Below are 23,891 nucleotides of genomic sequence, written 5' to 3'. Positions count from 1 at the left end.
TCACTAGGCTGATCCTCCACCTTGCGGCAATGGCACACCGGGTTCTAGTCCCGGTTGCCCCTTTTCCAGGCCAGCTCTCTGCTGTGGCCAGGGAGTGCAGTGAAGTCCTTAGGCCCTGCACCCCATGGGAGACCAGGATAAGTACCTGGCTCCTGCCATCAGATCAGCGCGGTGGCTGTTGGAGGGTGAACCAACGGCAAAGGAAGACTTTTCTCTCTGTCTCTCTCTCACTGTCCACTCTGCCTGTCAAAAAAAAAAAAAAAAAAAAAGTTTTACCTTGCTCTATGCTTGGGAAAGGGAGGTGTTGTTGGTTTTCTTGTTTGATTTATGTAAACATGTGTTATCTCACAGCTTGCTTGTGTTAGGAATGCTCAGGTGGTTTAACTGGGTGATTCTGGCTTAGGATCCCCATGAGATTATGCCGGGGATGAGGGCTGCACCCCCCGGGGCTGCTGGAGGTGGCCTCAGGACATTACAATGGTTTCCCCCAGACTGAGTGAGCCAAGAAATAGCGAGGTGCTGATCTCAGAAGTCCCACACGGCCAGTTCCTTCCCCCAGATCATGTTGGTTATACTGGTTGCCTTTCTTAGTTTGGGGAGGGGGTCTACATTGTACAAGGAGGCAAGAATCATTGGAGACCCTCCCAGGATGGTTGCCTCCCTGCTCTTGATCTCGGATAGTAGAGGTTGGCGGTGACTTAACTGAATCCTGGCTATCCTCTAATTTCTGTCATGGTGTATTGTTCCTTCAAAGAGTATTACTTTAAGGGGGGGGGGGCAGGAACAAAATAACAGGACCAAAGATGCTCCTGTGTTGTTGAGCAGAAAGGTGGCAGAGGCCCTGAACTTTATCCGGCCTAGTGGGGCCTATTTTATTTTCGCTGCCATTACTGTCAGGCTGGTAAATCAGACCAAGAAAAGAACATGTTATGAGCCAGTTAAGAATTTGTTCGTAATGAGCTATAACTGGCTACAGAGGGCCTGCCGTGGAGACTGTTACCAGAACACATGCGGAGGACAGTGGGAGGACAGCGATTTTCATCGTGCTCTGGGAGGGTTGATAGCCTTGACCGATTGTCTTTTTCCTTTTTCTCCAGAAAGACCCTGGGGCTGTAACTTTGCAACTTGCTTACAGCATCCACTAGGTGTTCCTGTTAGGGTGTGATAGGCATTGGTTGTCTCTCTTATCAACTGGGGGCCAAAAATACTAAATGGAACATTCCAGAAGTAACACATAAGTTTGAAATTACATGCCATCCTGAGCAGTGTGGAAGTCCGCCTCTGTCCGCCCTGTGTTTGCTGCCTGCACAGCGGACACATAGCCAGCTCCACCACAGTGATGTTGCAGTGAGGGTTCAGGGTTCAGGTGACTGGGTTTGGTCACGCCCCCAGACGTGGAGTGTACTGATGCGTGCAGTTTGGGCGCACTAAGGAGAAGCTGTGAAGTGCATTCTTTCAGTGAGAAGGCCCATGCATTAAGGGAACTAACGCATGTATGCAGGGCTTCCGTACCATCCACGGTTCCAGGCAGCTGCCAGGGGGCTTGGGACATAGCCGCTGCTGTGTCCTACTGTACGAGCAGTGGAAAAGGCAGGGGCCGGGTACGTGGTACATTCCAAGACTTGGGAGTGGACTCTCCAAAGAACGCCTTCAGTGTTCTTGTGGATAGTTATTACATCATAAGTGCTTGGAACTTCAGCATTGCAGGCAAGTTCCAGGTCCCCTGGAAGAGGTCATTTTTATGCACTTTAAAAAAAAAAGATTTATTTATTTATTTGAAAGGCAGAGTTACAGAGAGCAGAGGAGAGAGAGCGAGTGCGAGACCGATCTTCCATTTGCCCACTGGTTCACTCCCCAGATGGCCGCAATGGCCAGAGTTGTGCCAATCCAAAGCCAGGAGCTTCTTCCAGGTCTCCCACGAGTAACAGGGGCCCAAGGACTTGGGCCATGTTCCACTGCTTCCCTAGGCCACAGCCGAGAGCTGGATGGGAAGTGGAGCAGCTGGGACTCAAACTGGTGCCCATATGGGATGCTGGCACTACAGGCAGTGGCTTTACCCGCTAGGCCACAGTGCCTGGCCCTTATGCACTCTCTTTAATTACAGAAGGCAGACTTCTATTTTCTCTGTACCCTTTGTCTAGTTCCCTCCTGTAGCATGTAAAGACAAAGGTGAGTCCCCAGCTCTTTATGTGAAGCCCTTGTTACCGGATTTTGAAGTATTTTGGACTTTGGAACATTTTGGGTTCTGGATGTTCAGCTTAGGGATGCTCAATCTGTATGTAGTGTAATACTTACAGTGTTCCATGGAAACACACCATCCCCCAAATAATGACAATATACCTTATTTATTTATTGTTTGAGAAACACAGAGATCTCTCCCCTGGTTCACTCCCCAAATCTCTGCAATAGCCAGCCCTGGGCCAAGCTGAAACCCGGAGCCAGGAGCTCAGTCCCCATCTTGGGTGTCCCACCTGGGTCTCCAGGATCCAAGTACCGGAGTCATCAGAGCCGCCTCCTGGGGCATGCATTAGCAGGAAGTGTGGGAGGTGGGTGCCATAGCAGCTGCCCCGAGTGCCCACCCCAGAATGGGAAAGCTAGAATACACAGCCGTGTCTGCTTTAGATTTGAGGCAGGGGAGGAGGTTTTGTTGGCTATCCCATCATTGCAGAACTCGCCACCTCCGGATTAGAATGGAAAATGCCCACCTTTCAGAGTTTTGCAGTGAGTGTTGTTTTTCCTCGTTGAATTGAATGGTAATCCGAGGCCGGCGCCGTGGCTCAATAGGCTAATCCTCCACCTTGCGGCGCCGGCACACCGGGTTCTAGTCCCGGTCGGGGCGCCGGATTCTGTCCCGGTTGCCCCTCTTCCAGGCCAGCTCTCTGCTATGGCCAGGGAGTGCAGTGGAGGATGGCCCAGGTGCTTGGGCCCTGCACCCCATGGGAGACCAGGAAAAGCACCTGGCTCCTGGCTCCTGCCATCGGATCAGCGCGGTGCGCCGGCTGCAGCGGCGGCCATTGGAGGGTGAACCAACGGCAAAGGAAGACCTTTCTCTCTGTCTCTCTCTCTCACTGTCCACTCTGCCTGTCAAAAAAAAAAAAAAAGAATGGTAATCCGGGTACTCATTTGTCAAAATGTGTTGCTGACGTATGTGTTTACAGTTAAGGAGTTTGCCTTTCTTCCTGTTGGTTATACGTTCTGAGGGTCTTACTCAAGTGTGGACTCTACAGGTTCTGGTAGCTTTGCAATGAGGGGAGGGCTTGCCAGCCTGGCTGTGTTAAAGGGTGGTTTTGGGTCATTTTCCTGCAGCTTGGTGGGGGAAATTAACCATTCCATGTGTATGTTTAGGTTTTGTCCAGGGATCTGAGACCACCTTGCAGTCGACATACTCCGACAGCAGTGCCCAGCCCACCTGTGATTATGGTAAGTGGGGGCCCCGGGGCTCTGCCTTCTTCTGTTGGCAGAGCAGTCCTGCGTCTTCTTAGTTGCCTGTGGCTTTGCTGTCACTCTGCCCTGCTTTTCTGAACCGAACCGTGGGTGAATTGATAGAGTGGGCTAGTGCTTCTTTTGGGGACAGTTGTGGAAGAGAGATCTGTGTCAGTGAGCAAGCTAGAACGTAAGTGATTGATTCCTTCAATCCGAAGTACATGTGTGCCCCCCCCCCCCCGCTTCCTTCCTTCCTTCCAGCAGAGACACAAGGAAGGAGAGAGAAAAAGCAAGAGAGAGTACAGGCGAGCTTGCTCACATCTCCTTGTTCACTCCCCTGATGTCCACAACAGCTGTCGGCGAGGCTGAAGCCAGGAACCCAGACGCAGTCTGGGTCACCTGCATGGGGGACAGGAACTCAAACTCCAGCCATCACCACTGCCTCCCAGGGTCTGCATTAGCAGGAAGCTGGAGTCAGGAGCCAGGGCCTGGGATCGAATCCATACTCTGTGGGGGATGCAGGAATCTCACTCCACATCTTTAGTGCTAAGCCCAGCATACAGGCGTGCATGCACACACGTGAATCTGTGCTCTTTGACAAAAGGTCTAGTTCTAGAAAATCCCCTTGAAGGCCTGGGAAAAAGGTCAGTTACACTCCCAAGGATTTGTCCAAGAGATGCCCTTCTGGCGTTGTGGTGCAGTGGGTTAAGCCACCACCTGGGATGCTAACATCCCTTATTGGCACCTGGGCACCAGTTCAAGTCCTGGCTGCTTCACTTTTGATCTAGTCCCCCACTAATGCTCCTGGGAAAGCAGCACATGATGGCCCAAGTGCTTAGGTACCAGAACCCACATGGGAGACCTGGATGGAATTCCAGGCTCCTGGCTTCCACCTGGCCCAGCCCAGGCAGTTGTGGCCTTTTTGGAAATGAACCAGTAGATGGAAGTTCTCTCTCTCTCTCTCCCTGTCTCTGTAACTCTGCCTTTCAAATTAAAAAAAAAAAAAAAAAAAAAAAAAGCTTTGCCCCTGTACCTTGTAGGTCCCCCTGTAGGAGAGGCTTAGATGTGAAACCAGCAGGCTTTTAGAAGAGAGACCCCGAGACCCCCTCAAGCCAACTGATCTCACACACAGGGTTGACTGGGAATCTCTGATTTTTCGGAGTGTGGCCAGATACACTTAATTCTGTAATCCAGAAGTAGCCACCCAGCAGTATTCACAGGTACTGCTTTGTTAACATGTTGGGGCACCCTGGAATGGATGCAGCTGGTATCGCAGTGACCTCTGACCCCAGGGGTGTCTGTTGAGAAGGAGCTCTCTTTGGAATGAGTAAGGAGAGTGTCTGGGTTATTGAGATGGGTAGTTTATATTAAACGGAGTCCCAAAGTGAGCATCTTTTAAAAAAAATCTTCTTCCAGCATTTCTATGTCCTGGGCACAAGCCTTTTATTGGAGGTGCCGTCTGCAAATATTTTCTCCCACACAGTGACTCACCATTTTATTCTCTTGTCAGTGTGGTTCAAAGAACACAGACTCTTAATTCTAATGCAGTCATATTGGACCCGTCTTTCTGCAGTGCACTGTGATGTTTGGTGTCTAAGAAGCCTATGCCTGACCCAAGGTCACAGTGGTGTTCTTCCAGGGTTTATGTGTACTAGGTTTTATATTTGGTCTGTGGTCCATTTCAAGTTAGTTTCTCTGCAGAGGGGGCTGGATAGACAGTTCCAGGGTCTCCTTTGTGGGAGGCACAAGTGTCCCGGCACCTTTTGTCCTTCCTGTACCAAACAACATTTGCACCTCCGCACAGGTGACTGTTGTAGTTTTGGTCCCGGCCTCCGTTTCTGTTCAGTTGACTTCTATATCTAAACTTTCTCCAGGATCCCAGTGTCTTCATTATTGGGTAGTGAGTACGAGGTTTGTTCTTCCAAAATTGTCTTGGATATTTTAATTCCTTTGCTTTTGTATATAAAGCCTAGAATCAGTTTGTTTTTATTAAAAATTTCTGCTGAGATTTAGGGGAGATAGCCTTGCGTTTGTAGATTCTGATGGATCTGTAGACTATAGAGATTAGTTTGGGAGATTTGATATATTAAAAATGTCATGTTTCCAGGTCCATGAACATAGTATTTCATTGCATGTGAGTCTTCAGGTCCTTCATTTCTTTCCTTAATGTCTTATAAAGTTTCAACACAGAGATCCTACATATATTTTATTAGGTTTATACTTAGTATTTCAGATTTTTTTTTTAGTGCTATGGTAAGTGGTACTTTTACAATTTTTCATTATTAATATATAGAAATTTGATTGCTGTTTGATTTGTATATTGGCTTTGTAATAAATCTTGCCAAGTTTACTTACTCTAGTAGGGTGTTTTTATCATGTATTTATTTTTTTGAGAATATCTTATTTATTTGAAAGAGAGTTACAGAGAGAAGAGGGAAAGACAAAGAGATCTTCCATCTGCTGGTTTGCTCCCTAGGTGGCCACAATGGCCAGGGCTGGGTGAAGCCTAAAGCCAGAAGCTTTATCTGCGTGTCTCATGTGGGTGACAGGGACCCAAACACTTGGGCTGTCTTCTGCCTTTCCCAGACCATCAGCAGGGAGCTGGAGTGGAAGAGGACGTGAACTGTTGCCTGTATGGGATGCCAGTGTTGCATGTGGCAGCTTCACCCACTGTGCTACCATGCCAGCCCCAAGGCTGTTTTCTTAGGTAGGCAGTTGTTGTGCAAGAATGAGGATGACTTTGTTTTGGGATATTCTGGCTTAAATTACAAGAACAATATAATAGCACTTAAACTATTTTGAAAATCAGCCAACTGATCAGACCCTGCCATTTTAATATTTAATCTTCGTCAGCTTGCCTGGCTTATGTAATAGAATAATTTACAGGTAGGTAGTTATGTATCCTTTTTTTTTCTTTTTTGCTATGTTATAAGCATTTTCCTGTGCTACGTGAGATACAATAAATTCTTCTCTTAGTATTGTTTTATGAGAGAGAAAAGAAAAAATTGCTGTCTACTTGTTCACTACCTAAATGCTCACAATGGCCAGAACCAGCCTGGGCCGATCCCAGGTGTCAAATGCAGGGACTCTGACGTGGAATACGAACATCTTCACTGGCATCTTAAAAAGCATTTTTGTCAGTGAAGTCGTTGCAGGTGGGAGGAACTCATCTTCTGGTTCATTCTCCGAACGCCTGCAGCAGCCTGAGTACTGAAGACACAAGTTGCTAACTCCATGTAGGCCTCTCATGGGGGTGGCAGGAACCCAGCTGTGAGTCAGCACTGCTACCTCCCAGGACACACCGTGGCAGGAAACTGGACTCAGTAGCTGGAGCCGGGCGGTCCTGGCTGTGTGGTGCTTACCCACCATGCCAACACCTTCTTAACCACTGGACTGAGTGCCCACCCCCATAAAGTGTAACACTTAAATGTTCTATTTTTAGTCTGTAAATATCACTTACTGTGGCCATTTCCTTTCTTGTTCTTCTATTTTTTTTTTTTTTTTTTTTTTTTAGATTTATTTATTTGAAAGTCAGATTGAGGCAGAGAGAGAGAGAGGGGTCTTCCATCTGCTGGTTCACTCCCCAGTTGGCCACAATGGCTGGATCTGCACTGATCTGAAGCCAGGAGCTTCCTCCGACGGTCTCCCACATGGGTGCAGGGGCCCAAGGACTTGGGTCGTCTTCTGCTGCTTTCCAGGCCATAGCAAGAAGCTGGATTGGAAATGGAGCAGCCGGGACTCGAACCTGTGCCCATATGGGATGCTAGCACTGTTGGTGGCTGCTTTGTCCGCTACATCATAGCACTGGCCTCATCTTTTCTTTTAAAAAGTGGTATCCTGGGGTGAGTGTTTGGTGTAGCAGTTAGGATGCCTTTTGGCGGGGGGGGGCAATGTTGTGGTGTAGCAGATGAAACCACTGCCTCCAATGCCGGTATCCTGCATGGGCTCCAGTTTGTGTCCCAGCTGTTTCACTTCCAGTCCAGCTCCCTGAATGGCTGGGAAAAACAGTAGAAGGTGGCCTAAGTCCTCAGGCCCCTCCCACCCACTGAGAGTCCCGGAAGAAGCTCCTGGCTCCTGGTTTTTAGCCTATGCCAGCTCTGGCTGTTGCAGCCATCTGGGGAGTGAACCAGCAGACAGAAGATCCCTATCTCTCAGTAACTCATCCGAGTAAATGAATAAAATCTATTTTAAAAATAATATCTTTAAAAGCTTATTAAAGGGGCCGGTGTTGTGGCGGAGCAGGTAGAGCTACCGCCTGCAGTGCTGGCATCCCATATGGGTGCCAGTTCAAGTCCTGGCTACTACACTTCCAATCCAGCTCTCTCCTATGGCCTGGGAAAGCAGTAGAAGATGGCCCAAGTGCTTGGGCTCCTGAACCCATGTGGGAGACCCAGAAGAAGCTCCTGGCTTCGGATCTGCGCAGCTCCGGCCGTTGCAGCCAACTGGGGAGTGAACCAGCGGATGGAAGACCCATCCCTCCCTCCCTCCTTCCCTCCCTTCCTCCCTCTCCCTCCCCCTCTCTCTCTCTCTCTCTCTCTCTCTCTCTCTCTGCCTCTCCTTCTCTGTGTAACTCTGACTTTCAAATAAATAAATCTTTAAAAAAAAAAGCTTATTAAAGGGGCAGGTGCTGTGGCGTAGCAGGTTAAGCTGCTGTCTGCAGTGCTGGCATCCCTTATGGGCACTGGTTTGAGGCCTAGCTGCTCCACTATTAATGTGCCTTGGAACGCAGTGGAAGATAGCTCAAGTACTTGGGTCCTTGAACCCAAGTGGGAGACCCAGAAGAAGCTCCTGGCTTTGGATCGGCCCCACTCTAGCTGTTATGGCCATTTGGGGAGTGAACGAGAGGATGGAAGATCTCGCTCTGTCTCCTCCCTCTGTAACCTTTGTTTTTGACAGGCAGAATGGACAGAGACAGAGAGAAAGGCCTTCCTTTTCCATTGGTTAACCCCCACAATGGCCGCTGCGGCCGGTGTACCACGCGGATCCAAAGCCAGGAGCCAGATGCTTCTCCTGGTCTCCCATGCGGGTGCAGGGCCCAAGGACTTGGGCCATCCTCCACTGCACTCTTGGGCCACAGGAGAGAGCTGGACTGGAAGAGGGGCAACCGGGACAGAATCCGGTGCCCCAGCCGGGACTAGAACCCAGTGTGCCGGTGCTGCAGGTGGAAGATTAGCCTATTGAGCCACAACGCCGGCCCCTCTGTAACCTTTGAAATAAATAAATAAACCTTTTTTTTTAAAGCTTATTAAAAAAATGATGCCTCTTGGGATACCTGCATTCTTTATTGGAGTGTCTGGGTTTGAGTCCCAGCTCCTCTTCTGATTGCAGTTTCCTGCTAACACACACTTTGGGAGATAGCAGGTGATGGCTCAAGATATTGGGACCCTGTCACCCATGTGGGAGAGTCAGAGTGAGTTACTGCCTCCAGGCTTCAGCCTAGCCCAGCCCTAGCTGTTGTGGGCCCTTGGGAATAAAGCATCAGCTAGAAGATCTCTGTCTCTCTGCCTTTCCCAAGGAATAAATAAATCTTAGGAAGAAGAAGAAGAAGGGGTGTATCTTGGAGCGTCCCCAGAGGCTACAGTCTAGATGCAGGCTTCCTCCTGAAGGGCCTTCAGGGTGGCGTTTGTCAGAAAGTCTGGGTTGCCCCAGGCATAGCACGGAGGCCACCTACCTGTCCTTGAAACGGAAAGTTCGGTCCGCAGAGTTGGTGCCCACTCCTGCCGTCTTTCCTTGTGCTGCTGTACTCTGCGTCCTGACAGGTCCTTGGCAGCTGCAGCCTGGGGTGCCCATATACTAGCTGCACGGTGGAGCCCCAGCGGTGGCTGCTTTATGATGGTCAGTGTCCACTGTCCACAGTACAGCCACGTTGCCGGGCTCCTCCGAGCTACTAGGACTAGCTCTGTGTTGCCCTCGGTGTGACTCAGCAGCTCACCTGTCAGAGTGGCACCTTTGCCACTTGTCTTCATGCGGCTTCCAGCTCGTGGCTGCTCCCTGCTGCCGTCTGGATCTCAGTGTTGCCTTCAGCAGCAAGCAGTGCTCGACCCTGAGTTCCCGGGACCAGCTCTGCTCAGAAGTGATAGTTGTGTGGATGAATGGAAGCAAAATCCCTGTTGGTTTCCCTGGCCTGAGAGGATCGCTCTTTGCTCACACACTTGGTCGTTGGCAGTTCCTCGGCTGGCCTCTGTCACCGTCCCTTTCTGTCTGTACACTGGGGAGTGGAGGCACCCAGCGCAACATACTCCCTGCTTCATTCTTCCAGCTTCTTTCACTTTCCTGTGGTCTGGACTCCGCATTCATCATGCTGCTGTCCCACTCGTATTGGTCCCCTGCGCTGGGGTGGGTGTGTCCTGTCAGGGACAGAGCTGTCATGCAATAGGAGGTGACTGTGGGATGTTAGCAGAGACACTGGGATAGTGGTCAGCTTTTATTTCAAGTCCCTCCAGGGGAGATCTATGTATGGTTGATTCCAGTGTTTGGGAGACTGTCAGATCTCAATGGCTTCATGATCCTGGAGAAATGAACTGTTATCATGTGTTTTAATCAGATCAAGAATACATTCTAGGCCGGCGCTGTGGCTCAATAGGCTAATCCTCCACCTTGCGGCACCGGCACACCGGGTTCTAGTCCCGGTCGGGGCGCCGGATTCTGTCCCGGTTGCCCCTCTTCCAGGCCAGCTCTCTGCTATGGCCAGGGAGTGCAGTGGAGGATGGCCCAGGTGCTTGGGCCCTGCACCCCATGGGAGACCAGGAAAAGCACCTGGATCCTGGCTCCTGCCATCGGATCAGCGCGGTGCGCCGGCTGCAGCGGCGGCCATTGGAGGGTGAACCAACGGCAAAAGGAAGACCTTTCTCTCTGTCTCTCTCTCTCTCTCACTGTCCACTCTGCCTGTCAAAAAAAAAAACAAAAAAAACAACAAAAAAAAAAAAACAAGAATACATTCTAGTTTGGAACCCAGTGTGTTCTGGGCCTCCCTCCTGTAAGGCAGGTGCTTGCACGACCAGGGCTCCATGTGACTTGATTGGGTGACTTAAGTGACATGATTTCAGTGTGGATAGACTCTGTATGAGGTGCTGTAAACAGCTTACCTCTTCCTGTGGTTTGTGTTTAGCCAGGGCAGCAAGAGCTTTCCTAATTCCAGCGGGAGGCAGCTTCGTTGAATGAGTGTTGGGACCAGAGGCTCCTTAACAACATTCTCAGAGCCGCAGTAGGCCAGGCAGCAGGGCGGTGAGCAGCTTGGGTCGTCTGGGTGGTTTTCAGGCTCACGGCTTCTTTCTGCCTGTGGGTTAACTCTTGCTGCATTTTGAGTTTTAGATGTAATTGCCCTTTTCTTTTCCTGTAGGATATGGAACTTGGAACTCTGGGACAAACCGAGGCAAGTGTCATTCCCATGATACTGGAGTCTGTTATGGTTCCCTGTTGCTGCCCAGCTTGGTGTGGGGAGAGCTTTGGGGTCCCTGGCTTTTGGTCATGAGAGGTCCTAATTGGAATGGCTGGGACCCCAAGGCTGTCTCCGTGATAAGATGCGCCTGTTTCTGTTCCTGCCTGTCGGCCGCTTCTGTCTGTGCCCCCGCCATCTCTGTCTCTCTGTCTCCCTCACTGCAGGCTACGAGAACTATGGTTATGGCTATGGCTATGGCCAGGATAACAGCACCAACTATGGGTATGGTATGGCCACTTCAAACTCTTGGGAAATGCCTAGCTCTGACACAAATGCAAACCCTAGTGCCTCGGGTAGCACCAGTGCCGATTCCGTTTTATCCAGAATTAACCAACGCTTAGATATGGTGCCGCACTTGGAGACAGACATGATGCAAGGAGGCGTGTACGGCTCAGGTGGAGAAAGGTGAGTGGGCGCCTGCCTAGCAGCTGAGGCTCTGCACGGGCAGCTCCTGCCACCTGTCTGCTGGCATCTTCTCTGAATGCACCTCTGCTACCTCCGTCCTCGCTTGCCACTGCTGGGGCTCCCGGAGACTCTGCTGCTGATGGGATCCGTTGCACTGCCCTGCTCTGACCTGGGTCTCCTTTGCCCACCCCTGCTGTACACCCACTGCCAGGTGGCTGGCTTCTCCCCAGCTTGCAGGAGCAGGCCTGGACTGGGCGGCGTCACTGCACCCTCAGCATGGCTCCCCAGAAGCAGAGTGTTCAGCGACCCTCCCTCCTGGGACAGCCATTTGGCATCTCCAGGGCAGGACAGATGGGGCTTGGTGAGAAGGGTGGGGCAGATGTGGGTAACTCCTGGTCACTTTGTGGCACCTTGCAGACGGGTGTCTGTTGGAAGCACTCCTCCCCCACTCACGTGAAGAATTGTTGTGTTCTTTGCTTGCATGTGGGGATTGGAAGCACAGGCAGGTCCCACTCCTGCTTGAAGGCACCCAGTGAGTGGTGGCCTGGGACCTCTGCCATTGACTGGGCTGGTGTTGCCTCTGGTGAGGAGGGTACACACATTTCTGGCATTGGACCGAAGAGAGCTGCTGGATGGCTCTAGCTGACAGAGGTGGGGGAGAGAGCAGAGGTGCTTGGCCAGGTGCCGGTGGGGCCAGGAGAGGCCCAGAGCTGCTGCAGGGCAAGGGAGAGGACTTGCTGGCTTAGGCTCAAGTCCCTGCTATGGACCTTGTTGCCCTAGCTGGAAGGGAGCAAGGGTAATAGGACTGGCAGTGTGGATGCTGCTCCTCCATCTGCTGGTGCCTTCCTGAGACCCGGGTTTGGGGAGGAAAATGCAGGGAGGGCCCCTGCGCCTCGGAGGCCTGTGGAATCCAGGCCCTGGGCTCTGGGCTCTGGCCACAGGCCACAGCTCTGCTGTCTGTCTCCTAGACAGAAGATCTGGCTAACCCTGGGTTCTGTGGTTAATGTGCTGGGACTCTTGGTTGTCCCTGGTGTGTCCTGGACAGCAGTCCCCATTTTGTCTCACTTCTCTTGGGTGGTGAAGGGCTGAGGGTGTGCGGGTTTCCCCAGCGAGGCAGGAGACCAGCACCATGTTTCTTGTGGACATTATCCACCACACTGGCTGAACACTCACTGTACCCAGCTAATGCAGATGCCGGGCTGCTGAGCTCTGCCCACCGAGCCTCAGCTTGGGGTCTCGGCTGCCACAGTGCACTGAGACTAGAACATTCTGCACCAGTAGTCAGTCCTTCCTAGCGTCCTCATGCTGCTGTGTAGCCACATTTGAACTTGGGGCAGTGGGGCCCCTCTGAAGACATCAGCTGAGAATCCCCTCCTGCTTCTAGAACACTGTTGCACAGAGGCCAGAACTTTTTCCCTAGCCTTTCTGCACATTGAGCCACCCTGACAATGTGGAGTGGGTGCTGGAGCGGGGCTTCCTGTCCCAGGACTGGGAGGTCATGGGGATGACAGGGGCAGTTGACTCAACTTGGGCCGGCTGCTGGTGTCAGATTGTAGGGGCTCTTTGCCTGACACTTGCCACTGTCTCTGCAGATACGACTCCTATGAGGCCTGTGACTCGCGGGCCGTCCTGAGCGAGCGTGACCTGTACCGGTCAGGCTACGACTATGGAGAGCTTGACCCCGAGATGGAAATGGCCTATGAGGGCCAGTATGATGCCTACCGTGACCAGTTCCGCATGCGTGGCAGCGACACCTTTGGTCCAAGGGCTCAGGGCTGGGCCCGGGATGCTCGGAGCGGCCGGCCAGTGGCCTCAGGCTATGGGCGCATGTGGGAAGACCCCATGGGGGCCCGGGGCCAGTGCATGCCTGGTGCCTCCCGGCTGCCCTCCCTCTTCTCCCAGAACATCATCCCTGAGTACGGCATGTTCCAGGGCATGCGCGGCGGGGGCGCCTTCCCTGCTGGCTCCCGCTTTGGCTTCGGGTTTGGCAATGGCATGAAGCAGATGAGGCGGACCTGGAAGACCTGGACAACAGCTGACTTCCGGGTGAGTGAGCAACCTTGCCCCTGGCCTCCAGATGGGATATAGGACCCCCCTCCCGATTACCTGACCCCTCCCTCCATTTTTGCCCCAGACCAAAAAGAAGAAGAGAAAGCAAGGTGGCAGTCCCGATGAGCCAGATGGCAAGACCCCCCGGACGGATGGCTCTGACAACAGTGATTCAGACAATGGTGAGTGGCAGCCCTGGGCCTGTCCCCTACTCCCGTGGGGCTCCTGGGCCAAGTTCCTCTCCTCTCCCCTTACAGATGACGGCACAGAGGGAGAGGCTGCGGAGGGCACCGAAGGCCCTGAGGCTGTGGAAAAGGGCTCCAGAGCAGTAAGTGGCCCCTGGCCCCACCCCGTTGTCTTTGCAGGCGGGGCCCGTGAAGATCAAGCTGTATGTGTGTGGCGACCGAAGGCAGTGCTGTCCAGTGGAATGTGTTGGCCGCCTAACCAGAGATACTGGTTTTATGGTGGGGCTCAGGTTGGGACATTGAGCTCCTGGCCTGTAGCTACGTGGGCCTTGTTATTTAGAGCCATTTTAAATGATTAGGTCAGGGGCCAGCATGGTGGTGCAGCAGGTTAAACCTCCTACAATGCCAGCATCCCATTTGGGCACCCTTTGTAGGCCCAGCTATTCCAGCTCCCTGCAAATTCACGTACTTGGGCCCCTGCCAGCCAAGTGGGAGACCCAGATGGAGTTCCAGGCTCCTGGCTTTAGCTTGGCCCACCCCTGGCCACTGTGGCTAGTTGGGGAGTGAACTAGCAGATGGAAGATACCTCTTTCTCTTTCTCTGTCTCTGTCTCTCTCTCTGCCTTTCCAATAAATAAATAAGCCTTTAAAAAAATGATTACACCGTTTTAAAGTTGGATTTTGAAATTGTGTGTTAGGAAGGAGAGGATGAGGAGGGAAAAGAAGATGGGAGAGAAGAAGGCAAAGAAGATTTGGAGAAAGGTGAGTCTCGTGGCCTGTTGCTGCGCCGGCTCTTCCAGCGGCTCACAATCGGGGGGCGGGGTTGTCCTGCCAAGGGCAGGGTTGTGGCAGAGACGCGGCCTGCTAGGGACTCCCTGGCAGGGCTGGGCATGTGCTGGCAGGGGCACTTCCTCCCCTGCCCCCTCTGCACTGTTCTTCCCAGGCTGTGGATGGAGGTGGCCCCTGCCTGGCACACTGGATTTGCCTTCAGGTGGGGACAGTAAGCAAAGCGTGGGGAGCCCCAGGCCTACCCCCTGCCCTCCATCCCTCAGCAGTGTGCCACTCCAAGTCCCCCGTGGCTGGTGTCTGAGCTGGGACCCTTGGTGTGGTTTTTATGGCTCTGGTTTGCGTGTCCTCTCCCTTAGCGCCTCTCCAGCCCCTGTTGGGAGTCCGTGTCCCCCCACCTGAGTGATGAGCGCCAGCAGGTACCTAACAGTAAATCCAGCCTCAGCCCACTGTTGCCGCGGTGCCCGGTGGGGGGGTGGGCAGGGCCATGTGAGCGGCGTCCCTGCACCCCGCCGCCAGTGTCCCCGGGACAGCCCCTCTTTGCCTTCCAGCCTCCCCGTGGCCCACTCTGCAGAGAGTGGGGGTGTCCTGGAGAGTGGAGGGGTCAGCGCGTGTGCCCCTCTCCTCGGTCCTAGGCCAGACCCACTCCCTGCCCTGCTCAGGGTCCCCAGCCTTGCCTGTGGTCAGAGGCCTTGCGTGGACAGCAGCTGCTCTCAGAAGGACCCCCTGGAGTGGACAGCGGGTGACTCAGCCAGAGGCCACAGCACCTGCCCTGTCTTGGCAAAGCTGAGCTGGTGACTGTGCCATTCTGTTCCCACAGGGGCCCTGACCACCCAGGATGAGAACGGCCAGGCCAAGCGTAAGCTGCAGGCGGGCAAGAAGAGCCAAGACAAGCAGAAAAAGCGGCAGCGAGACCGTATGGTGGAAAGGTAACCGGCTTCCCCTCCACCCTCTGCTCTGCCTCACTCTGGGGCTGCCTCCAGGAGAGCAGGGCCATAGCTCTGCCATCTCGCCGCCCTCTGGCCTCCCTTGGGAGCCACCACCTGCTCAGCCGTGCATGGACCCTGCTTCGTGTCAGGCCCAGCTCCCAAGGCCTGGCTCGTCCCCCTGTCCCTCCGCGGCCGCCTGGCGACCGCTGGCGACTGTGGCCTGAGATCCGACCCTGCTCGGCACCGTTGCCCAGAAGCTCCGGCACTAGGTTACTGGGGGCCGATGCCCCTGAGGGAGGGGGCCAGCTCATCAGAGACTCAAGGTCCAAGGCGCCTGTGTCGCCCCAACTAGCTGCTGAGGCCGCCGCCGCGCCCAGGAGAGATGGCCCCTGTGGGCTGTGGCAGCCTTGGGCCTGCCCTGTGCCCTGCCCGCCGGCCCCGTCCGGCCGGGCCTGTGTGCGGCTGAGCCCTTCACGCGCCGGGGTCGGGTCTGTCTGCCTTCAGGGCTCCCGCACTGGCGCTTGCCTCCTCCTCCTCCGCCTCAGACTCTTGCTCTTGCTGGACCTTCCTCAGCCTCGCCGGCGCCCGGCCCCTGGGCTCTCCAGACAAAGCTGACCCCGTGGCCCAGATAAGGACGTGCGGCAGAGGTAGGGACCCGCCCCGAGGTCTCGGCGGCGGCTGGCCTCCTCCAGCCCAGGCCCCAGACCCCGGGCTTCTGCTGTGGACACCAGGCCCAGACAGAGCACCTCGCCCGGGTGGCTCCAGGGCGCCCTCCTTCCAGCTCAGACTGGTCTCTTCTCAGAAGAGGAAGATGAGGCAGCAGGTGCCCAGGCCTGCTCACCTCCCGTCCCTCCCGACACCATCCCCAAACGTTCTGAGCAGAGGATGGTCTGGGCCTTTGAGCCCCTCAGACCCCAGAAGGAAGATGCAGCACCTTTTCGGGCGCGGCCTCGGGACTGCGTGCTCCACTCTGCGCCTCAGGGCCACCTGGCTCACGCCAGGGCATCCTTCCTTCCAGTCCCCAGCTGGGCCATGCACACAAGCTCCTGGCCAGCCTTGGTAGAGAGGCCCTCCGGCAACCTTCCAGCGACTCCTTGCCTGTTGCCGCAGCTGCTGCCTCAGGCGTCCGCCTACTGCCTGTGGGAAGGAAGAGCTCCTCCCTGGCCCCTACGTTGCAGTAACTGCAGCCTGCAGACTCTGTCCCTTTCTCCTCCCAGCCCCACTGGTCCCAGCCTGGCCCTCCGCTGGGCCCGCACCTCAGAGGCCCGTGAGCAAGGCCTGTTCCAGGGCTTGCAGCTGGGTTGGGTGAGGCGGCCACACTGTGACCTCGGACCCGTGCAGCCTCAGCCCCTTGTTTCCCTCCTGTGGCAGGATCCAGTTTGTGTGTTCTCTCTGCAAATACCGCACCTTCTACGAGGACGAGATGGCCAGCCACCTTGACAGCAAGTTTCACAAGGAGCACTTTAAGTACGTTGGCACCAAGCTCCCTAAGCAGACAGCCGACTTCCTGCAGGTAAGCCTTGGGACAGCATAATAGCTATTCAGAGCTTCTCGGGCCCCTCAGGGGCACAATTGCCACCACCACCACCACGAACATCGGTGTCTCTGGCAGGAATATGTCACCAACAAAACCAAGAAGACAGAGGAGCTCCGCAAAACGGTGGAGGACCTTGATGGTTTGATCCAGCAGATTTACAGAGACCAGGACCTGACCCAAGGTGAGGAGGCCCCAGCCCCACCCCCACCAGGCAGGGCTCAAGAGCCTACTGTTTGCTTCTCAGGGAGAGTCTATGAGAATAGTGGCAGGCCCATTGGAAGTGGTGAGGCGAGGCGAGGAGCTGTTCATTTGTGAGGGTTTGTGTTTTTGTTTTTGCTTTTGTCTTCGTTCATTTTTTTTGAGAGGCAGAGTTGGAGAGAGAGAAAGCAAGCTGTCACTGGTTCACTGCAGGTGCCCACCATAGCAGGGGCAGGGCTAAGCTGAAACCAGGAGCCAGAAACTCAGTCCATGTCTTGCATGTGGATGGCAGGAACCTGGCTACTGGAGCCATCACCTGCTGTTTCCAAGGGTCTCCGTCAACAGGAAGCTGGAAGTGGGAGCAGAACTAGGAACTCTGATAGGGGGTGCGGGGATCCCAGGTGGCGTCCTACCCGTTGGCCAGATGCCCATCGTTGGTCTTGGTCTGGTTTTTTTTTTTCTGAAGCATCTGGGTCTGGCTTAGTCACCAGTGCTGAGTCCCTGCTTCTCCTCCTGCAGAAATTGCCATGGAGCACTTCGTGAAGAAGGTGGAGGCAGCTCACTGCGCAGCCTGTGACCTCTTCATCCCCATGCAGTTTGGCATCATCCAGAAGCACCTGAAGACCATGGAACACAACCGAAACCGTAGGGTGAGTGGCCACAGGGCCTCCCTCCACCTGGGGCTGGCCGGAGGCCTCTGCAGGGACTGGCAGGGAAGCAGGGCCAGGTAGGAGGGAGATAGAGGTGAGAATCCTTCCTGGGAGACCGCACTCGAGGTGCACTGTGTGGGGGCAGCGACAGGCGGCAGATGGCGGAGTGCATGGTACAGGGGTTGCTGAAACGGGGGCGTGTGTCCTGAGGGCGTGCTTCCCTATGCAGCAAGGTTTCCAGGTGCAGGCTGATGGGTGTTGAGCTAGAGCCCTCAGCATCTCCGTGGAGGGGTTGGGGACCACGGTGTCAGGAATGCCTGTGCTGTGGGAGGAGGGGACAGGAGCCAGGGATGACTCGCGTTTATCCTCAGGCCACCCAGTGGACACTGGTGCTGTTCAGATTGTGGGTGTGGGGAAGGAGTGATTGGTCAAGAAGGACATTTTGGGGGAGAAAATGAACCTGTTTTGTCCAGTTTCCTGGCATCTCTGTAATGCACGGCGTGGACTGGACGCCAGAGTTGATGCTCCTTGGTGGAACAAGCTGAAGGGGGCTGTGCAGTAGAGAGAGGTCTGAGAGGCCCAGGACCAGTTCTGGCCAAAGACAGGTTTGGCTGTCGTCATTTTAGAAGAGGCCAGTGGGATTTAGGAGCAATGATAGCACCCCAGGGGCCTGTAGCCTTTTTCTGTGCTCAGCACTTCATCTCTGGTCTTTCTCAGTGTCGTGATTCTCAGGGAGCCAGGGTTAGAGGTTGGGCTTGGGCACAGAGTGAGGACTAGGAAATGCCACCAAGTAGCCAGGCAATACAAGTCCACTGGCCTTAGCAGCAGCAAGGCCAAGGGGGTATTGCCAAGCAGGTTCCTGGGCTGTGAGCTGAGAGACAGAAGGGAAGAGGAATCTGTGGGGATAGAGCACAATGACATTAGTAAAACTTTGGAAAATCTAGGAGAAATGAGTAATCGCTAGCAAAATAGAAATGCAAGATTGACCGTCAATGAAGTAAAACAAAAACAGCAACTAGTAACCATGGAGAGATCTAGAAGGGTGAGGAAAGCTCCTTAGAAGTTGCCACAAGGAGTTGCTTTATACAGATAACTTGAATGTATTTAATTCTGTATTTTGTTTTAAATTCCATACAGTAGAAATGAATAGAAAACTTCTAATTATTATTTTTGGGAGAGCTTTTCTGAGATACAATTCACATACTGTTTACCCATTTAAGATGACAGTTCAACAGTGTTGAGTATATTAAGAGTTTTGCAACCATTACCACAATTAGAGAGATCGTCCATCCATTGATTCACTCCTCAGAAACCTTCAATAGCCAGAATTAAACCAGGCCATAGCCAGGAGCTTGGACCTCATCCAGGTCTTCCACGTGTGCACAGAGACCCATATACTTGTACCTGTTGGCTGTCAGGACACATGTTAGCAGGGAGCTTGATTGAAAGGAGATTAGCCAAGACTTGAACCAAGCACTCCATCTGGGATGTGGGTATCCCAAGCAGTGACAACCACTGTGCCAAATACTGCCCCCCCCTTTTAATTAAAAAGTAATTTTCAGTGTCATCTAAAAATCCACTGATAAATTCTAGGTGATGACGGTTTCCCTTTATGTTCTCTTCTGAGAATTGTGTGTGGTTAAGTTTTACAGTTAGGTCATTAATTTTTTTTCAAAGGACACAAGGTAAAGATCCAGCTTCTCTACTTTGCATGTGGATAACCAGTTGTCCCAGCATCATTTGAAAGAGAAATGAGAGGTGATTCTTTTCCTATTGAATGATCTTGAATGGTTGCTGAAAGAGAGAGGCAAGTGGTGCAGCAGGTTAAGCTGCCACCACTAGGGACACCCACATCCCATATTAGAATGGCTGGTTCAAGTCCCAAGTAGTCTATTTCCGATCCAGCTTCCTGCTAATGGGCCTGGGAGGCAGTGGATGAGGACTTGAGTTCCTACCACCCACATTGGAGACCTGGACGGAGCTCCTTGCTCCTGGCTCCTGGCTTCAGTCTGGGCTAGCCCTGGTGGTTGAGACGTTTGAGCTGAATCAGCAGATGGAAGATCTCTTTTTGTATCATCTGTCACTCTACCTTTCAAATAAATATTTAAAAGAGAGAAAAAGAGTTGACTAGAGCTACCTGATTTTATTCTGAGCTATCTTTATACCAGTAGGTGCTGTATCTTTGTAATAAGATTTGAAATCAGAAACTGAGACCTAATTTTTTTTCCCAAGATTTATTTTATTTTTTGAAAGGCAGAGTTGCAGAGAGAGAGAGAGAGCAAGTGAGCGCTCTTCCATCCACTGGTTTACTTCTGAAATGGCCACAGTAAAGGGGACTGGGCCAGACCGGAGCCAGGAGCTTCCTCCAGGTCTGCCGCATGGGTGCAGGAGCCCAAGAACTTAGGCCATCCTTTGCTGCCTTCCCAGGCACACTAGCAGGGAGCTGGATAGGAAGTGGGGCAGCCTGAATTTGAGCCTGCGTCTGTATTGGATATTGGTGTGAGTGCCCATTGTTCCTTTTCAAGGTTGTTTTGGTCATCCCTTGAGTTTCCATGTGAGTTTTGGATCAACTTGTTAGTTTTTCCAAAGAAGCCAGGTGGTATTCTGGTAGATTTACATTCAGTTTCTACATCAGTTTTAGAAATATTGCCCTGCTGACAATATTGAGCCTTCTACACCACTAATACAGGATCTATTTCAGAGAGAGGTAGAGTCAGAGAGGTCTTCCATCCGCTGGGTCACTCCCCAGATGGCCACAATGGCTGGAGCTGCACCGATCCAAAGCCTGGAGCCAGGAGCTTCTTCCGAGTCTCCCATGTGGATGCAAGGGCCCAAGGACTTGAGCATTCTTCCACTGCCTTCCCAGGCCATAGCAGAGAGCTGGATCAGAAGAGGAGTAGCCGGGACTAGAAATGGCGCCCATATGGGATGCTGGTGCCACAGGCGGAAGATTAACCTACTGCGCCACAGCACCGGCCCCAAGGTTTTTAATTTCTTTTGGCAGCATTTTGTAGTTTGCAGAGTATTAAGTTTTGCACTTCTTTTTAAATTTCAAGATATATGGGCCGGTGCCGCGGCTCACTAGGCTAATCCTCCGCCTTGCGGTGCCGGCACACTGGGTTCTAGTCCCGGTTGGGGTGCCAGATTCTGTCCCGGTTGCCCCTCTTCCAGTCCAGCTCTCTGCTGTGGCCCGGGAGTGCAGTGGAGGATGGCCCAAGTGCTTGGGCCCTGCACCCCATGGGAGACCAGGATAATTACCTGGCTCCTGCCATCAGATCAGCGCGGTGTGCCAGCCGCGGCGGCCATTGGAGGGTGAACCAACGGCAAAGGAAGACCTTTCTCTCTGTCTCTCTCTATCTCTCACTATCCACTCTGCCTGTCAAAAAAAAAAAAAAAAGATGTATGTTTGTTTAAAGAATAAAAATAAGTGGAATTTTTTTCTAAGATTTGTTTATTTATTTGAAAGAATTACAGAGATAGAGGAAGAGGCAGAGAGAAAAGTCTTCAGTCCACTTGTTTACTTCCCAAATGGCCGCAAAGGGCTGGGCCAGACAGAAGCCAGGAGCTTCCTCTGGGTCTCTTATGTGGGTGCAGGGGCCCAAACACTTGGACTGTCTTCTGCTGCTTTCCCAGGGGCATTAGCAGAGAGCTGGATCAGAAGAGGAGTAGCCAGGACACAACCACTGCCCATAGGGATGCCAGCACTGCAGGCGGAGGCTTAACCCACTATGCTGCAGTGATGGCCCTGGAATTGTTTTCTTAATAACATTTTTGGATTATTATTTGCATTTTTGTAGAAATACTAGTGACTTTTGTGTCTTACTACCTTACTAAACTAATAGTTTTTAATAAGTCATTTTAGTAGTATTTAAACTATTTCTGCTTATATTTTTATAGATTTTTAGTGAATTTCTTAAGATGTTCTGTGTATTTCTTACTTGATTGCCCTGTCCAGAACCTCCAGTACAATGTTGAATGGAAGTGAGAATGAATGTCCTCACCTCGTTTCTGATCTTTTACTGTTAAGAGTGATGTTAACTTTTTCTTAGCTGTCTTTGATTGAGTTGAAGTTCTCTTCTGTTGCTTTCTCGTAGAGTCTGTTGTAAAAGGGTGGTGGATTTTGCCAAATGCTTTTTCTGCATCTGTCGAGATGTTCATAGTGTTTTTGTTTTATCCTTCTGGTATGTCATTAAGTAGGATGTATCCTACAAGCTCAGAATTCCCTCTATATATCACATTAGTGCAAGCTCTTTTTCTTTTTTCTTTCTTTTTTTTTTTTTTTTCTTGCGTGTGGTTTCGGTATCGGGTTAATACTGGCCTCATAGAATGAGTTTGGAAGTTTTCCTCCTCTTCTGGTTTTATCAAGGCTTTAGAATCTCCTGTGAAGCTGCCTGGGGCCTGGGTTTTTCTTTGTAGGTAGCTTTGTTATTTCTGCTTCAGCCAGTACTCCTTCCAGGTATGTTCAGGGTGTATATTTCTGTGTGAGTCAGTTTCCATAGTTTGTATAAGCTTTCTACTCTTTGGGCATGCGCTTGTTTACAATGTTTCTTTATAACCTCTCTTATTTCCACAAGGTTGGTAGTGGTATCCCCTCTTTCTTATCTCATTTGAGTCTTTTTTTCTTGGTCTTTTTTCTTTATAAAGATTTATTTATTTGAAAAGCAGTTATAGAGAGAGAGATAAGGAGAGGCAGAGAGAGAGAGAGAGAGATCTTCTGTCCACTGGTTTACTCCCCAAATGACTATAGTGGCCAGGGCTGGGCTGAGCCAAAGCTGCTTCCAGGTCTGCCGCGTAGGTGCAGGGCCCCAAGCACTTGGGCTATCTGGCACTGCGTTCCCATGCACATTAGCAGAGAGCTGGATTGGAAATGCAACAGCCAGCACTCAAATCTGCACCCGTAGGAGATGTTGGCATCACAGGTGGCAGCTTGGCTAGCTGTGTCACAATGCCAGCCGCCTGTTGGCGTCATTCTTGCTCAGAGCTTGTCGATACTTTGACTTTTAAGAGTACAGACTTTTGGTTTCGTTGACTTTTTTTCTTTTTCTATTCTCTATTTCATTAATTTCTGTTCTGATCCTTATTTTTTCCTTCTCCTTGCTTTGAGGTTTAGTTTGCTGTTCTCCTTTCCATTTTTCTCATTTCTTTATTTCCTTTTTTTTTTTTTTTTTTTTTTTTTAAAGAAGATTTATTTATTTGAAAGCAGTGTTAGAGAGGAAGAGAGATCCATGTGCTGGTTCACTCTGCAAATGACTACCACAGCCAGAGCTGGGCCAGGCCTAAGCCAAGAGCCTGGAACTCCATCCAGATCTTCCACATGTATAGCAGGGGCTCAAGCACCCAGGCCATCTTCCAGTGGTTTCCCAGACACATTGACAGGGGGCTGGATTGGAAGTGGCGTCCATGTGGGATGCTGGCGCTGCAGGCAGCAGCTTAACCCGCTGTGCCACAGCTCCTGCCTCCTAATTTGTAATTTTATTCCATGTGATTGGAAAACAAATTATTCTGGTTCCTTTTTCCTGAGGTGTATTTTATGGCCTGGCATATGGTCCATCCTAGAAAACATTCTTGTGCAATTGAGAAGAATGTGTATTCTGCTGTTGGCAGGGTGTAGATCTCGTGCCCAGTGGCTTGCGCTGCTGTTCGAGCCTTTGTCTCCTTGTTGGTCTTCTGCTAAAATTGTTCCTTCTGTTACTTAACATGGGATTGTTGAATTCTCTCTCTGTTTCAGTCAGTGTTCCTTTTTATGTATTTTGATGTTCTGTTGTTAGGTGGGTATATACTTAGAATTGCTAGATCCTCCTGCTAGATTGACCCTTTTATCATTTTTAAATCTCTTATTTTTAAAGATTATTTATTTATTTATTTATTTGAGAGGTGGAGTTGTGGGGGGAGGTCTTCCACCTGCTAGTTCACTCCCCAAATGGCCACAATGGCCAGAGCTGCACCGATGCGAAGCCAGGAGCCAGGAACTTCTTCCAGGTCTCCCATATAGGTGCAGAGGCCAAGGACTTGGGCCATCTTCTACTGCTTTCCCAGGCCATAGCAGAGAGCTGGATTAGAAGAGAAGCATGCAGGACTTGAACTGGTGCCCACATGGAATGCTGGCACTGCAGGCGGCAGCGTTACCCACTGCACCACAGTGTCAGCCCCATGTCTCTTTCTTACTGCCATTTTTTTTGTTAGTCTTTTTTGTTTGATACTAGAATATCCAATTCAGCTTTCCTCCTTTACTTTTTTTTCCTAAAGATTTATTTATTTATTTGAAAGGCAGAGTTACAGGGAGAGAGAGTTA

General features: G+C 51.8%; 1 protein-coding gene across 14 annotated transcripts in view; it reads left to right on the top strand.

The window, feature by feature from the left end:
- The window catches only part of AKAP8L (A-kinase anchoring protein 8 like), a 34,533-nt gene that overhangs the window by 2,120 nt on the left and 8,522 nt on the right, over positions 1–23,891 (top strand). Inside the window, exons 2-15 of one of the 14 annotated variants that reach the window (XR_016222859.1) lie at positions 3,346–3,420; positions 10,763–10,795; positions 11,026–11,266; positions 12,859–13,312; positions 13,401–13,497; positions 13,573–13,643; positions 14,198–14,261; positions 14,443–14,490; positions 14,645–14,704; positions 15,106–15,214; positions 15,788–15,861; positions 16,586–16,727; positions 16,827–16,932; positions 17,469–17,592. Coding sequence is in view for 6 of the 14 variants with exons in the window: in XM_002722798.6 (XP_002722844.2) it covers positions 3,346–3,420; positions 10,763–10,795; positions 11,026–11,266; positions 12,859–13,312; positions 13,401–13,497; positions 13,573–13,643; positions 14,198–14,261; positions 15,106–15,214; positions 16,586–16,727; positions 16,827–16,932; positions 17,469–17,599 (1,523 nt within the window). In the remaining 8 variants the exon portion in view is untranslated. Of the gene's footprint in view, positions 1–3,345; positions 3,421–10,762; positions 10,796–11,025; positions 11,267–11,477; positions 11,628–12,858; positions 13,313–13,400; positions 13,498–13,572; positions 13,644–14,197; positions 14,262–14,442; positions 14,491–14,644; positions 14,705–15,105; positions 15,215–15,718; positions 15,862–16,585; positions 16,728–16,826; positions 16,933–17,468; positions 17,600–23,891 lie in introns of those variants that run through there. The other 13 variants (XR_016222858.1, XR_016222857.1, XR_016222861.1 and 10 more) reach the window with 13 other exon arrangements.

This window comes from Oryctolagus cuniculus, chromosome 16 (genome assembly GCF_051225735.1).
Source record: "Oryctolagus cuniculus isolate XC-2025 breed Fujian yellow rabbit chromosome 16, ASM5122573v1, whole genome shotgun sequence".
Lineage (NCBI taxonomy): Eukaryota > Metazoa > Chordata > Mammalia > Lagomorpha > Leporidae > Oryctolagus > Oryctolagus cuniculus.
This window is presented reverse-complemented; position numbering and strand designations above follow the sequence as displayed.